The 13,023-nt window shown below is 43.9% G+C and overlaps 1 protein-coding gene across 3 annotated transcripts in view; it reads right to left on the bottom strand.

Annotated features, from left to right (window-relative positions):
* Positions 1-1,501: 1,501 nt before the first annotated feature.
* The window catches only part of NOAZFP (nucleolar atypical zinc finger), a 19,458-nt gene continuing 7,936 nt past the window's right edge, over positions 1,502-13,023 (bottom strand). For all 3 annotated transcript variants that reach the window (XM_085057488.1, XM_085057487.1, XM_085057486.1), the window contains 3 exons: positions 3,755-3,801; positions 2,564-2,681; positions 1,502-2,224 (listed from right to left, as the gene is read on the bottom strand). In XM_085057488.1, the coding sequence (XP_084913614.1) occupies positions 1,956-2,224; positions 2,564-2,681; positions 3,755-3,801 (434 nt within the window). In that variant the 3' untranslated portion in view covers positions 1,502-1,955. The remainder of the gene's footprint in view (positions 2,225-2,563; positions 2,682-3,754; positions 3,802-13,023) is intronic.

The following is a 13,023-nucleotide window of genomic DNA, read 5'->3' as shown; positions in this document are numbered from 1 at the left end:
CAGTGACAGCAGCAGATTTCAGAGGGGAAAAACCTAATTCAGGAGCCAAGAATCTTAGAGGGCTTTTGTGTGATTAAGTAATAATATTAATAAATGATACACAACCAGCTATAATTTTACATATATGCAGAAACACATGTACTTTCCTCAGTTCTGTATAGGACTTGGTACTGATGTATAAGTGTTTTGCATTTGGAACATAAGCCAAGATTTAAAAACTGGCACTGTTGCTGGAATTGACCAGCCACAGATGGACTCAACATGGAAGTTTTTGGACCACAGGAAGCTGAGCAGAAATTCTCTCACAGGTGCCAATTTCACAAATAAATAATCAGCATTGAACTGGCAGTTGTCCTGCTTCCCTCACTTTGAGTTTGGTTATGCAAAAGTCTAATCAAGACATCTCTCAGGTACATCATTTAAGATAGGCCTTTGCACATGATATTGGATGTTTCAATGTTTGAAGGGGATTTGGCTTTCAGACAGTGCATTAACTTGTTTCCTCTCCAGTTCGAAGGCACACACTGACCAGTTGTGCACCTTTCTCCTAGAGCTTCTCCCTCAGCTGCCGTAACTAAGTTATGCTCTTTGGCAGTTTGTTTTTGTCCTGGAGGAATCCCAGCTCTCGTCTTTCATGCTTTTGATAGGAGATGCATTTAGGAGGACAGTATCAAGGCCAGGTTCTCCAATCCTGTTATGCTAGGAAATGGGCATTTGGCAATCCTAATATCATTAAAAATGATTCTCAATATGGTATGCTCTGCCAATACATGACCTTTAGCTGGTAAAGAGTAGAGAAGCACCACAAAAGCAGTTAATGCTGCAATCAGTTCAGGTAGTTGACAGATAACAAGGGCTCTCTTGCATTAAAGCATGGCCTTTACAAAGCTGCAGCAACACTTTAGGTGGCTGCCCTTGTATCATGATCTGTCTGCTGTAAAACATTCCCCTACAGAGGGAAAATAAATGCCATCACTTAGATCTGTAGATGGGTAATTAACATGTTGACTTTCAAATCAGAACCACTGCAAACACTTCAGCAGGTGCCACCACCTCAGCTCAGATGTGCTGATCACTTGCCCTGTACTGGCATGCTTGCACACAACACTATTTGGACCCAGCATTTTGAACCCCACCCCGTGTTTTCTCACCTTCTCAGCTCATATGCAAGGCAAAAGTTGAAGACTAGGCACAGAATAAACCAGTCTCCTTTAGATCTAATGGCAAATTGCCTTGTAGGCTTTTTGTGGCAGAGAGGAGACCAATATTTTATTTCTATAAAAAGTTTTGACTATCTGGGATACTCTTATAATGATTGTATATAGCCCCACCAATTAATATCTAATACTAAAAATGCTAAAAAGGTGATGTGCAAATACACATAGAACTACATTGATTGGCCATACCAACATAAATAAGGAAGTTATTTCAGTGTCAATTTACACTTCGTATACAACCTGCTTCCAACTATTCATGGGAGATCAATATTTATGACAGCTCATTAGAGAATGCAGTTGACTTTTATTGTGCAGAACAAGAAAAAAATGCAGTGACCAACCCACCACTCCATTAATGTATGAAATCAGTTTAAAAATTATTGTAAAAAATAACTTAATTTCTGATGAGCAAATGGAAGCAAGTTCTACAGCTTTCCAACATTCCTGTGTTGATAGGAGAAAATGGCATTGAACCACTATACCCAGTAACTCAAGGACAAAACCATTCTGTTGTTTAGGGGAATAAAAATATTCTGATTTTCTCCCCCAGTCCCAAAACCAACATCAGTTCATATACAAGTAAAACCTCCTTTTGAGTTACTGCAGAAGTCCCACACTCTTTACTCTCTAACTTTCATATGTAAGTACCTGATAGAGCTATCCTACTGGCATGTACACAACTCAGTGAAGCATTGCTTGGCTCCTTCCAAGTGTTTTCAGCTTGCCAGCATACTAAGATTAATCTTCTGATTCCTCATAATGTGCATACCCACTAGCATAGGTCCTTCCTAAATTCAAATTGCTGAAGACATCTGTGACCTCAGAATCCGAATCCTTCCCTCGCTCATCATTATCTTCATCATCATCTACTTCATACTCATATTCATCCTCATGGTCACCTGCCTCCCCAGTCTTGCTGGAGGAAAGGTTTTTCCAGTAGGCATCGTAACCAGAAGCTCCATCTGCATCTTCTCCTCCAGTCTGTCGGCCAAACTTCAAAGAGCGCGCTGCAGGCAAAGAAAAATCATCATTTTCCCGCCAATCCAACATTTCATTTCTATCTTTTTTTAACTAATCAAAGAGTAGTTTAAATGGCAATTATTTTTCTTTTTTTGCACAACTAAAATCTCAAACTAAACAAAAGCTTCACTCTATTGGAATCAATTAATGGTTAAAAATGAGACTGCTCAATTCCAAAACTCAGAAAGACAAAGTTTTTCTCAGAACAAATGAAGCAAAGCTGTGCAAAACAATTGAACATAATCAGACTTTACTCAGCGCCCCTTAGGCAGAAAGCAGTCACTAATGGCACTTGTATGGCTTGTTAGCTAGAGCAACTGGCTTACTTGACATGCTCAGATCCTTTGTCTGCTGAGTTTCATGGCCACATTTAGGGCAAGGAGGCTTTTTTCCTTTTTCCTGCTTGAAAACCTTACTTCGCACATGATCATCACAAAAACAAGCCTGTGTATTGAAGGGAGAATACAAAGGCCAAATGTTTTAATCACAGAAGCACATAGTTCAGCAAGCAGCAGCAAAGATGTCTTTAACAGCAGCAGGGGTTTCTGGCTGGGATTAAATTTTAATGACGTCTCTCTGTGGTGGACACGGGGTCTGTGCACAGAGCAACTACTCTGTGTTCAGTGTGGTTCCAGGGTTTCTGGAGAAAAGGCGGGATAAAAGTGCCAATAAACACGCATAGAAAGTAACATATTGCAGGGTTGGATTGCAGTGCTGCCAACAAGGAGCCTGGCAAACTTGGGGTTTTGTTGACAAGCTTAAATAAATATAAGGAGATGTATGCCAGAATGTAACTACACAGGGGCCTCAAAGCAAGAATTAGATTGGAAGTTCACACACTGAACACCAGGGTACAGCAAAAATACCTGGTAAACAATTTGGAATAGGCCATCGATGCCATGGGAGAGTGCAGGGAAAACATATGGAGGGTAAGAAGGGTAAGAGCAGGCAATTAACCAACACCTGGAGAAATGTGGGCAATGCTGATGATGAAGCAGCTGGAACTTTTTATACAAAATTGCTTCTGAGTGTGTAAAACCATAAGCCTGGTTTCAACAAAATAGCCTGGTCACATGTAAAACTGGATTAGCTGTAGAGATTATTCCTTTGGATGCAGTGATTTCTGGTCAGATCATCACCTGACTGTTTAAAAGAACAACTTTTCTAATTGTTGTAGCTCCACACTAGATCAAAGCATATTCCAAAGCCTTGGATTCTGTTCAAGACGAAGTATTTATTTTGCTGTTTTGGTGGTTTTTTGAGAGTCCCAATATGGTCTAGGCCCAACTTAAACTAAGAGGGCTGGAGAAAGATCACCTCACACTATCTTGTGGTTAACTAGTGAGCACAGGTGAAAAACCTTTTGCCCTCCCCAGATCTGCCCCCAGGCTACAGAAACGAATACAGAATGTATTAATTTCCTTTTAAACAAGGAGAGGAAGACATGTCAAGGCCTGATGCCAGCCTAAGGAGAATAAGCCTAAAATCAGCTCCTCACAACTGTCTTTACTTCTTACCTTACAACGCAAGCAGGAATGCTGCCCCAGCCTGTTACAGGAGACACCTGTTGGAGAAAATCAATATGGCAAATTGAGTACTTGAAAACTGCAGACCTGTCACATTTTTAAAACCTTGTCAAAGTATGTAATACCATAATTGAGGCATTTATTTGTAATTACCTGACACAACTGCGCTCTGGCAGTGTGAATCAGTCATTTTACCTGACAGTACCATTTTACTAGATTTTTTTCAACTCTAAACCTCATTTTGACACAAAAAAAGACATTTCAAGAGGGCAAAAAACACTTATTTCTTGAGCTTCCAAACTTTTAAAACCTAAAGTTTCAGAACCAGATCTGATTTTAAGATTTCATCTTGCATTTCCTTTTCTCACAACATCAAAAGGAGGAGTGCTAGAGATGTAAGAACACTTAATGCTTGCAAACTTCCAAACGTAGAAAAGTTGTTACATTCTGTATTTTCTGTCGTATCCTCTGGAAATGTACCTGACTGCACAAACCTTCTCATGAGAGTCTATAAAGACTCTCATAAAGAACTGGAGCTGGCACACAAGCTGTAAAGAGCAGAACTGGTGCCCAAAATGTAACTTGTCTTGAGCTTCAAATTGCCTTTTTTATTCCACTAGAGGGAGTACAGTAAAGGCAAACACTCAGGAATTGGCAGCAACACGAAGCTGGGTGAATAGTTACTCCTCGAGGAGCAGTAATATGTATTTTACCGGTTTCTGGGAAAGTACTCATTCCCTTCCACCTTGCCTAATCCCTGTGACAGCAAAGTTTTTGAATCTGAAGTAATAAATATCATTAATTTTCCACATGAGCAGGAGAGACATGGGATTTAGAGCTCTGTCATGTGTTTTAAGATGGAACTAGAAATGGGGATGCAAATATATTCAACATTTCTTGAGTATCTGTACTTTAAAAAAAGCTCTCTCAGGTAGTGATGGAAAGTAACAGTACCCTTTGCACAGCTAGAATGGATTTAGACTACAACTGCATGACCACATTTAAAGTTCATGTATTCTGTAAAAAAGTACAGGTTTTATAATCATGTTACCACACACTGACAAAAATCCTCTCTACCAAGTCTGCACTGTGCCACAGAACACCAAACACAGTGAAAACCCTCAAAAAAACCCTCTCTCTACTCAGGGTGTGATATCACATCTGTGAATTAAAAGCTTCCAACAATCACTGAAAAAACATTCTTGTGGAACAGCTGTTGCTGCTTCAATACTGCTATGCAGGAAGATATGCCAGCACAATAGGGAAGCTAAGCAAGGCTTAAAAAATAGCTGGCTGGGAACAAAAGTATGGGAGATGAAAAGGAGGTAAGAGATGTCTAAAGACACTGACTATTGAAATCACAAATATTCTGAACCAGGAGAAATCAATCAGGACAAGAGATTAGCCAGTTCAAAGGAAAACAGCCTTAGGATGAAGAGCACCTTGAATTTCCACAGTAAGGATTGAAAATGTTGCAATAGTCAAAATACATGCATACAAGTTTTGGGAAGGACAAATAAGTGCATGTCTTGTGATAAACCAAATTGCAGTTAACGGTGCGTAGACAAGAAATACCGCTAGAAAAATTTAGTTATTTCCAATATGCATAGTCTTGGTTTGTTGATTTGTTTTGTTGTTGTTTTTCCTGTTGAAAACCTCCCTTGAAGTTTCCCTGTTTCAGCCAGAGATGAGTAGTGGGTGAGCAAAGTCAGGCATGGCCACCATGTCCTCTTACAAAAATACCAGTTTTGTTCACGTAATTAATCAAAGTTCAAAAGGACATAAAGTCTTCAGCTACCTGTTCTTTACTCAGAAACAGGGGGCATGTGTGAACATTTGATACATTACTGACAAACGTCCACAGTCCACTGGTAACTGAGGAAGTAAACACTGAAATCATGTTCCGGACTATTTTTGTCACTTCCTTCCATGCTCACCCTGTCTCACTGAGTCAGATGACGGCTGCTGAGTCACAGCCTTCCTCAGGACTTAAACAACTGCTAACATTTCACCAGCATATAGGCCTTCCACAGCAAACTGGGGAATATTTAGCCAGACTAAGACAGGTGGCACTGTTTAGGGCAGCTTTTTCCAGGAGGAACAAGTATCTAGAACTAGGTCTGTTACGGCCCAAGCAGCTGAGATAGAACTCAGTGCCCTTGAGAATGTGGAGGATTGGGATGAAATGGGAGAAGTGCCAGAAGAAAGTGAAGAAGAGATGGATTATCCCAGCAACCTCCCAGAAAAGTATTACAAATAGTATGAGCCGTTATCTCTCCCCAACCACTCGACGCCTGCATATCTCAGAGTTAGACATTGGTAAATTTAGACTGTAAATTACTTGTATTCACTTTTCTATTTGTTCTGAAAACTTGTAAACCCGCCTCGTTATATGCCCTTATAACCTGTTGTAGAGCCTTTGTTCAAGGCTCTTCAGATGTCTCTCCAAACTCTCCTATCCCCTAAGTAACCCCGAATAAAGCTGAAGAGACCTCATCTCGTTCTCCCGCCTGAGTCGACTTCCAGAAGCCCAAATTCATCTCCTGTGTTGCTCAAAACAGCCCTTCTCCCCACTGAATGAACTTTCCTGTGGCATTTAAAGCACTTCTGGTTATGACTTCAGAAGTAGCCGCCGCAGATGGTGCCCCGTGTGAGGAGAACCACAGATCATCGTGTGAGGAACATCGTGGGAGAAGACGCTGAAACCGCGTGAAAAGAAGAAACCGGGAGAAACAGCAAAAAACCGGATTTCAAACCCCTCCGAAAAGCCGCGGCTGCAGCCTGCCGCCGAGCGCCGCCGCGCCGCGCCGCCGCCGAGCGGAGGAGGGGAAAGCCAAAACACCCGCAGCCACATTCCAGCCACACGTGAAATTTCCACCTGAGAGCAACACCAAAACTTTCCAGCTTTTGTGGGAGCCTACACCCGATCGAAGCGTGCGTAGACGCCTGGAACGCGACCTCGCGACACCGACATTTCTTTGCCCCTGACCTCCTCACGGAAGAGGACCCACGAGTGGTGTAAGTCCCCCGTGACATTGTGGGAGTGGGAGAGGGTATCCCCACCCAGTGCCCCTGCAGGGCAGAGAACGAGTCTCGCTGTAGGGGGAGGGTCAGAGGAACTGTTTTAGTTTTTGGTTTTTGTTTTTCGGCTTAGAAAAAGACCACCCCCCCGCTTGGACAGCAATGGGCTGCTCTTTTTCTAAAGTCGCGAATCTGAGAGGCGAGATTGAGTCCAAATTAACCACACTTTTAGTTCAGAACGAAGTTTTCTTTAAGAAAAGCCATTTAACATCTTTAATACGTTTTATTTTAAAATATTGTCCCCCCGAAAACCCACAAGACATCCTTTCAGGGGATTTCTGGGACGAACTGTCCGAAAAAATCTCCTTTCAATGCCGTTTACATGAAAAATTAGCCCTCCGATTGTACCCCCTGGTCTCCAAAACTCACAGTTTAGTAACTGCTGCTGAAAAGCTTTCTTTCCCCAATTCCCCTTTATTATCCCAACACCCTTCTCCTTACCCCTCTATCCTAAAAGGAGCGAGAAATCCCCAGGTAAACCGTAAAAGTGCGCCCAGGAGCTGCCTGCGCTGGGACCCGCGGGTTTCTCTCTCCCCCCGAACCCCAGACAGAGACTGCAGCTCTGTTTCTACTCCTCCCTCAACCCCTCTTACCCCTAATCCGCGCTTTCCCCGATCTCGGAAAAATAAAACCAAGTCCGCGCCAAAAAACGCTGAAAATTCCACCCCAGACCGCGCGGAATCCACACAAAGGAAACATGGCCGCGACAATGCCTGTGTCTGTGGGCGTGCCCGACGTTCCCCTTCCCAGCATTCGTCGCGAGCATCTTCTTCCCAGCATTCCCCTTCCTCCTCTCCTTCCGCCCAATCGCGTCATGACTTCCTCCTATCTACTCCTCCATGTTTACCCGCAAAAGCCTCCCGCGGCTTTCGCCGCGGGAACAGAACCCACTCCTACCATGATCTCACTCCCTCCTCCCTCTCCCTAGATCCACCCCCTTCACTCCCTCTCCCAACCCTGTCCACCGCCTCCTCCATGACGCCAGAGGGGCGGTCCAAACCCCGACAAAACACCTCCGGAGAAATTTCTCATGGACGCAACCATCTTGACAGGAACTTCAGCATGTCAACTTCCGGTAGTCAGACCTTACTAGCTGCGCCCGCCCGGAGGCGGAAAAAACAGCCACCTCCTTCACCCCAGCACCCCTCTCAATCCCAACTCTCTCCTAATTCAAATCACAGTTCCCCCAGTCCCTCACCACCCCCGATAAGCATTCACAGAGGCAACACACAAGCTGTTTCTTGGTTTCCAATTCCACATTCAGTGAGAGAAAAAGTTTTAAAAGCTGCAAAAAATTTTGGCCAAAATTCAACCTATTTTAACTCATATTTAGATTCAATACTCCAATCAGAAACCCGTTGTCCAGTGGACATTCGAAGCATTATAGCAGTGCTATTAACACCAGCACAAATGACACTCTGGGAATCACATTTTAAATGGAGAGTCCAATCTCTTTTAACAAATTATAAAACAAACCCTAACCTGCAGCACCTAACAATGTCAATTCTCATTGGATCAGAAGAAGGATTTAATAATCCGATTGAACAAGTGAAAATCATTACAAAATCAATTCAATTAGATTTAATAACAGCAGCACTTAATGCCTTAAAGGCTGTTCCTTCAAAACCAGAAACCTTAGTACCTTTCATGTATATCAAACAAGGCCAAACTGAATTATTTACTGATTTCATTGACAGGCTGACAGCAGCCATTGAAAAACAATTTAAAAATCCTGAACAGCAAGAAGAAGTCATAATTCAAACAGCCTCTGTGAATGCAAATCCCAGATGCAGACAAATCATCTCGTCTTTACCCCCAAGCACAGAAATTACCTTATCATTACTGATCGAAGCCTGTTCACGTCCATCTTTAGAACCCCCTCTCCGAGTACCACAATTCCCTAAAGCCTATACTTCCCAACCCCAATCCCATTCCAATCCACAACCACAATATACCTGCCACAAATGTGGCCAGGCTGGCCATTTGGCAAGAAACTGTCCCAATATTTCCCTCTCACGTTCTTCTCCTTTTCCTCCGAGAACACCTACGGAATCCCACACTGGAACCCCAAACACCTCGCGCCCTGTGTCACAACAATCTACACCTCAAATCGCCAGAAAACCCTCCATTCGTTTTAATCCAGCCGCAAATGAGTCATCAAAAAACTAAATTATGAACGCGAACACTCACCGCGTGCAGAAAAAAATAGTGAGACCCGAAAACTGAACTGGACATCAGATTCAGACACCGATGATGACACGTTCCAGCATTTGCTGCCAACAGACCCTGACCAAGGACATGCAACATCTGTATTCTGGTCAGAAAATCTAGCAAAATCTCGTCCTTTGCTGACAGCATCCTTAACATTAAATGGAAAGACAATTACTCTTACTGGACTGGTGGACTCTGGAGCAGACATCACCATCATTGCACGCCGAGATTGGCCTTCCCAATGGCCTCTCACTGATTCCACTACACCCATTATGGGAGTGGGAGGAAATGCACAGGCACGTCGAAGTGCCCAAACAGTTGTTTGTGTAAATGTAGAAGGAGCAAAAGGCACTGTCCGTCCCTTTGTGGCGGACCTCTCATACAGTCTGTGGGGGAGAGATTTGCTCTGCCAATGGGGAGCAAAAATTATCATTCCATCTCCTAAAGAGCAGGTTTTTTCCACCGGGGCCGTGGTGGAGGGCGCTATCCCACGTCTTAATTGGCTGAAAGAAGAACCTGTGTGGATTGATCCATGGCCCCTGCCCCTTGAAAAATTGAAAGCCCTCAAAACCCTAGTGGCAGAGCAACTTGCAAAAGGACGAATTGTTCCTTCAACAAGCCTGTGGAACTCTCCAATCTTTGTTATCAGAAAACCTGGTAAGGGCGAATGGAGACTTCTCCATGACCTTCGAGAAATTAACAAGGCCATGGAGGACATGGGATCTCTCCAACCCGGATTACCATCTCCGGCCCTTTTACCCTCAGACTGGAAATTGGCTGTCCTTGATCTGAAAGATGCTTTCTTTAGCATTCCACTCCACCCTGCAGATCAAGCCAAATTTGCATTTTCAGTGCCTTCTCTGAACAACTCAGAACCACTCCAAAGGTTTCAGTGGACTGTTCTCCCTCAGGGGATGAAAAACTCACCTGCAATTTGTCAGCAATATATTGCACGAGTTCTCGCCCCTGTGAGACGACAGTTTCCTGAAGTCCGCATTCTGCATTACATGGATGACATTCTGGTGTGTGCTCCAACAAGCCCAGAAGTTGAAAAAGTGCTCACAGTTGTTTCACATGTTTTCACAAAAGCAGGTTTTGATATAAGACCAGACAAAATCCAAAAAACAACACCAGTGAAATACCTGGGTTGTACCATTAATGACCGTACTATCCGTCCTCAATGTTTGAAAATTGGAAACCTCCCACGCACATTGCGTGATTTACATCAACTGTGTGGCTCCGTGAATTGGGTAAGGCCTCTCCTAGGTATCACAACCGAGGAAATGGCCCCCCTTTTCAACTGTTTAATCGGAGGGGGGGAGCTATACTCCCCAAGAGAATTAACACCAGAGGCTGTGGCTGCACTGGGAAAGGTGGAAAAGGCCATATCGGAAAGGCAAGCCCACCGATATGACCCAGACCTACCTTTTGAGCTTGTGGTCCTGGGGGAAGGCCGATACATCCACGGGTTAATTTACCAGTGGAGTGTAGACCGACCTGATCCACTGCTTATCATCGAGTGGATCTTCCTCCCCCACCAGTTGGCGAAAACGTTAACTACCCGAGATGAATTTGTATCCAAAGTGATCAAAAAGGGTAGGTTAAGGCTCCGTGCCTTAGCAGGTCAGGACTTTGTTTTCATACGTGTGCCTTACAAAGCTGAACAATTGGATTTTGAAATGCAATTCAATGAACCTCTACAAATGGCTCTCGAAGGGTTCTCTGGCCAAATAACATCAAGCCATCAAAAACACAAACTTCTAAGTACAGCATTTAATTGGTTTGAAAAACCAAAACTGTCACAAAAACCAATTCCCAACGCCTTGACTGTATTTACAGATGGCTCAGGCACTTCCAAAAAGTCTGTTATGACTTGGAGGAACCCCGCCACAGGACAGTGGGAGTCCGATGTGCAAATAATCGAGGGGTCCCCACAAGTTGCCGAGCTTGCTGCAGTGGTGAGATTGTTTGAAAAATTTAAAGAACCTGTCAATGTTGTCACAGACTCTGCCTATGTGGCAGGAGTGACATTGGGAGCAGAAAATTCGGTCCTAAAACAAATTGACAATCCGAAAATCTTTTCTTTACTCCTGAGGCTTGTGACAGCCTTGTCCCACCGGGAGCATCCCTATTTTGTGATGCATGTAAGGTCACACTCCGACCTGCCAGGACCCATCGCCGATGGAAACAGTAGGGCTGATCAATTGGCAGCTTCTGCCCTGAAACCGAATACGCCAGACCACTTCAGCCAGGCAAAGTTGAGCCATCAATTTTTCCATCCAAATGCTCACGCCTTGGCCAGGCTATTCGGAATCTCTCGAGAACAAGCAAGAGCAATAACTAGGGCATGCCCTAACTGTGCCACCGACGATCTGCCCACTTACCCTATGGGTGTTAACCCTCGAGGAACTGAGAGTTGTCAGGTGTGGCAAACCGACGTCACACATGTTCCCGAATTTGGACGACTGAAATACGTCCATGTGTCAATGGACACATTTTCAGGAGCAATGTTTGCATCAGCCCACTCTGGGGAGAAAACAACAGACTGCATCAGGCATCTCACCCAAGCATTCGCCACACTGGGCATCCCGGGGCAAATCAAAACTGACAATGGCCCTGCATACTCATCCAAACGATTCAATCAATTCCTCGAAGAATGGGGGATCAGCCATGTCACCGGCATCCCTCACTCGCCGACAGGCCAAGCAATTGTCGAGAGGGCCCATCGGACCCTCAAAACAACACTTTACAGACAGCTGGGGACCACAACAGAAGTCACCACACCTCACCTCCGGTTGGCCAAGGCACTCTATGTCATCAACTTTTTAAATGCCTCAGCCGAGGAGCCCATGCCGCCTATATTTAGGCACTTCATGAACGACAAGAGAGGAAAATTGAAAATACAACCACCTGTGTTGGTTCGGAATTTGGAAACTTTAAACATTGAAGGACCATTTCCCCTGGTAACCTGGGGACGTGGTTACGCGTGCGTATCCACGCCTACCGGGCCCAGGTGGGTTCCAGCAAAATGCGTCAAGCCGTACACAGCTGAAGATTTCAAACACCATCCCCCTCGAGTGAATTTCGCGAAACCAAAACAAAAATTCAAACCCAGTTGGGAACGACTTTCAATCCTCAACTGGAAACAACAGAAAAAAATCAGACTCAAAGATCCCCCTTTAGTTAAAATACCTCTTGAATCATACATATATTCCCTAGCGAATTTTAACTTCCCGAAACCAAAAATTCTTCAGTATTGGGAAGACCCTTTTAAGTTTAAAAATGTTATTTTTGTTTAATCATGTTTGTTTTGTAGGTTTCACGATGCCTCCCTCGTGAAAACCTTGGTGTCAGTTGTTCTCATTGTCACGTTTGTTCTTTACTGTTTGTGTATATGCAAATCTATCATTGTAAAAGCAGTTTTATCCTTTTTATTTGAAAACAAACGGGGAGATGTTACGGCCCAAGCAGCTGAGATAGAACTCAGTGCCCTTGAGAATGTGGAGGATTGGGATGAAATGGGAGAAGTGCCAGAAGAAAGTGAAGAAGAGATGGATTATCCCAGCAACCTCCCAGAAAAGTATTACAAATAGTATGGACCGTTATCTCTCTCCAACCACTCGACGCTTGCATATCTCAGAGTTAGACATTGGTAAATTTAGACTGTAAATTACTTGTATTCACTTTTCTATTTGTTCTGAAAACTTGTAAACCCGCCTCGTTATATGCCCTTATAACCTGTTGTAGAGCCTTTGTTCAAGGCTCTTCAGATGTCTCTCCAAACTCTCCTATCCCCTCAGTAACCCCGAATAAAGCTGAAGAGACCTCATCTCGTTCTCCCGCCTGAGTTGACTTCCAGAAGCCCAAATTCATCTCCTGTGTTGCTCAAAACAGCCCTTCTCCCCACTGAAAGAACTTTCCTGTGGCATTTAAAGCACTTCTGGTTATGACTTCAGAAGTAGCCGCCA

The sequence above is a fragment of the Lichenostomus cassidix genome, chromosome 4 (assembly GCF_008360975.1).
Source record: "Lichenostomus cassidix isolate B80296 chromosome 4, HeHo_3.0, whole genome shotgun sequence".
Classification (NCBI taxonomy): Eukaryota; Metazoa; Chordata; class Aves; order Passeriformes; family Meliphagidae; genus Lichenostomus; species Lichenostomus cassidix.
This window is presented reverse-complemented; position numbering and strand designations above follow the sequence as displayed.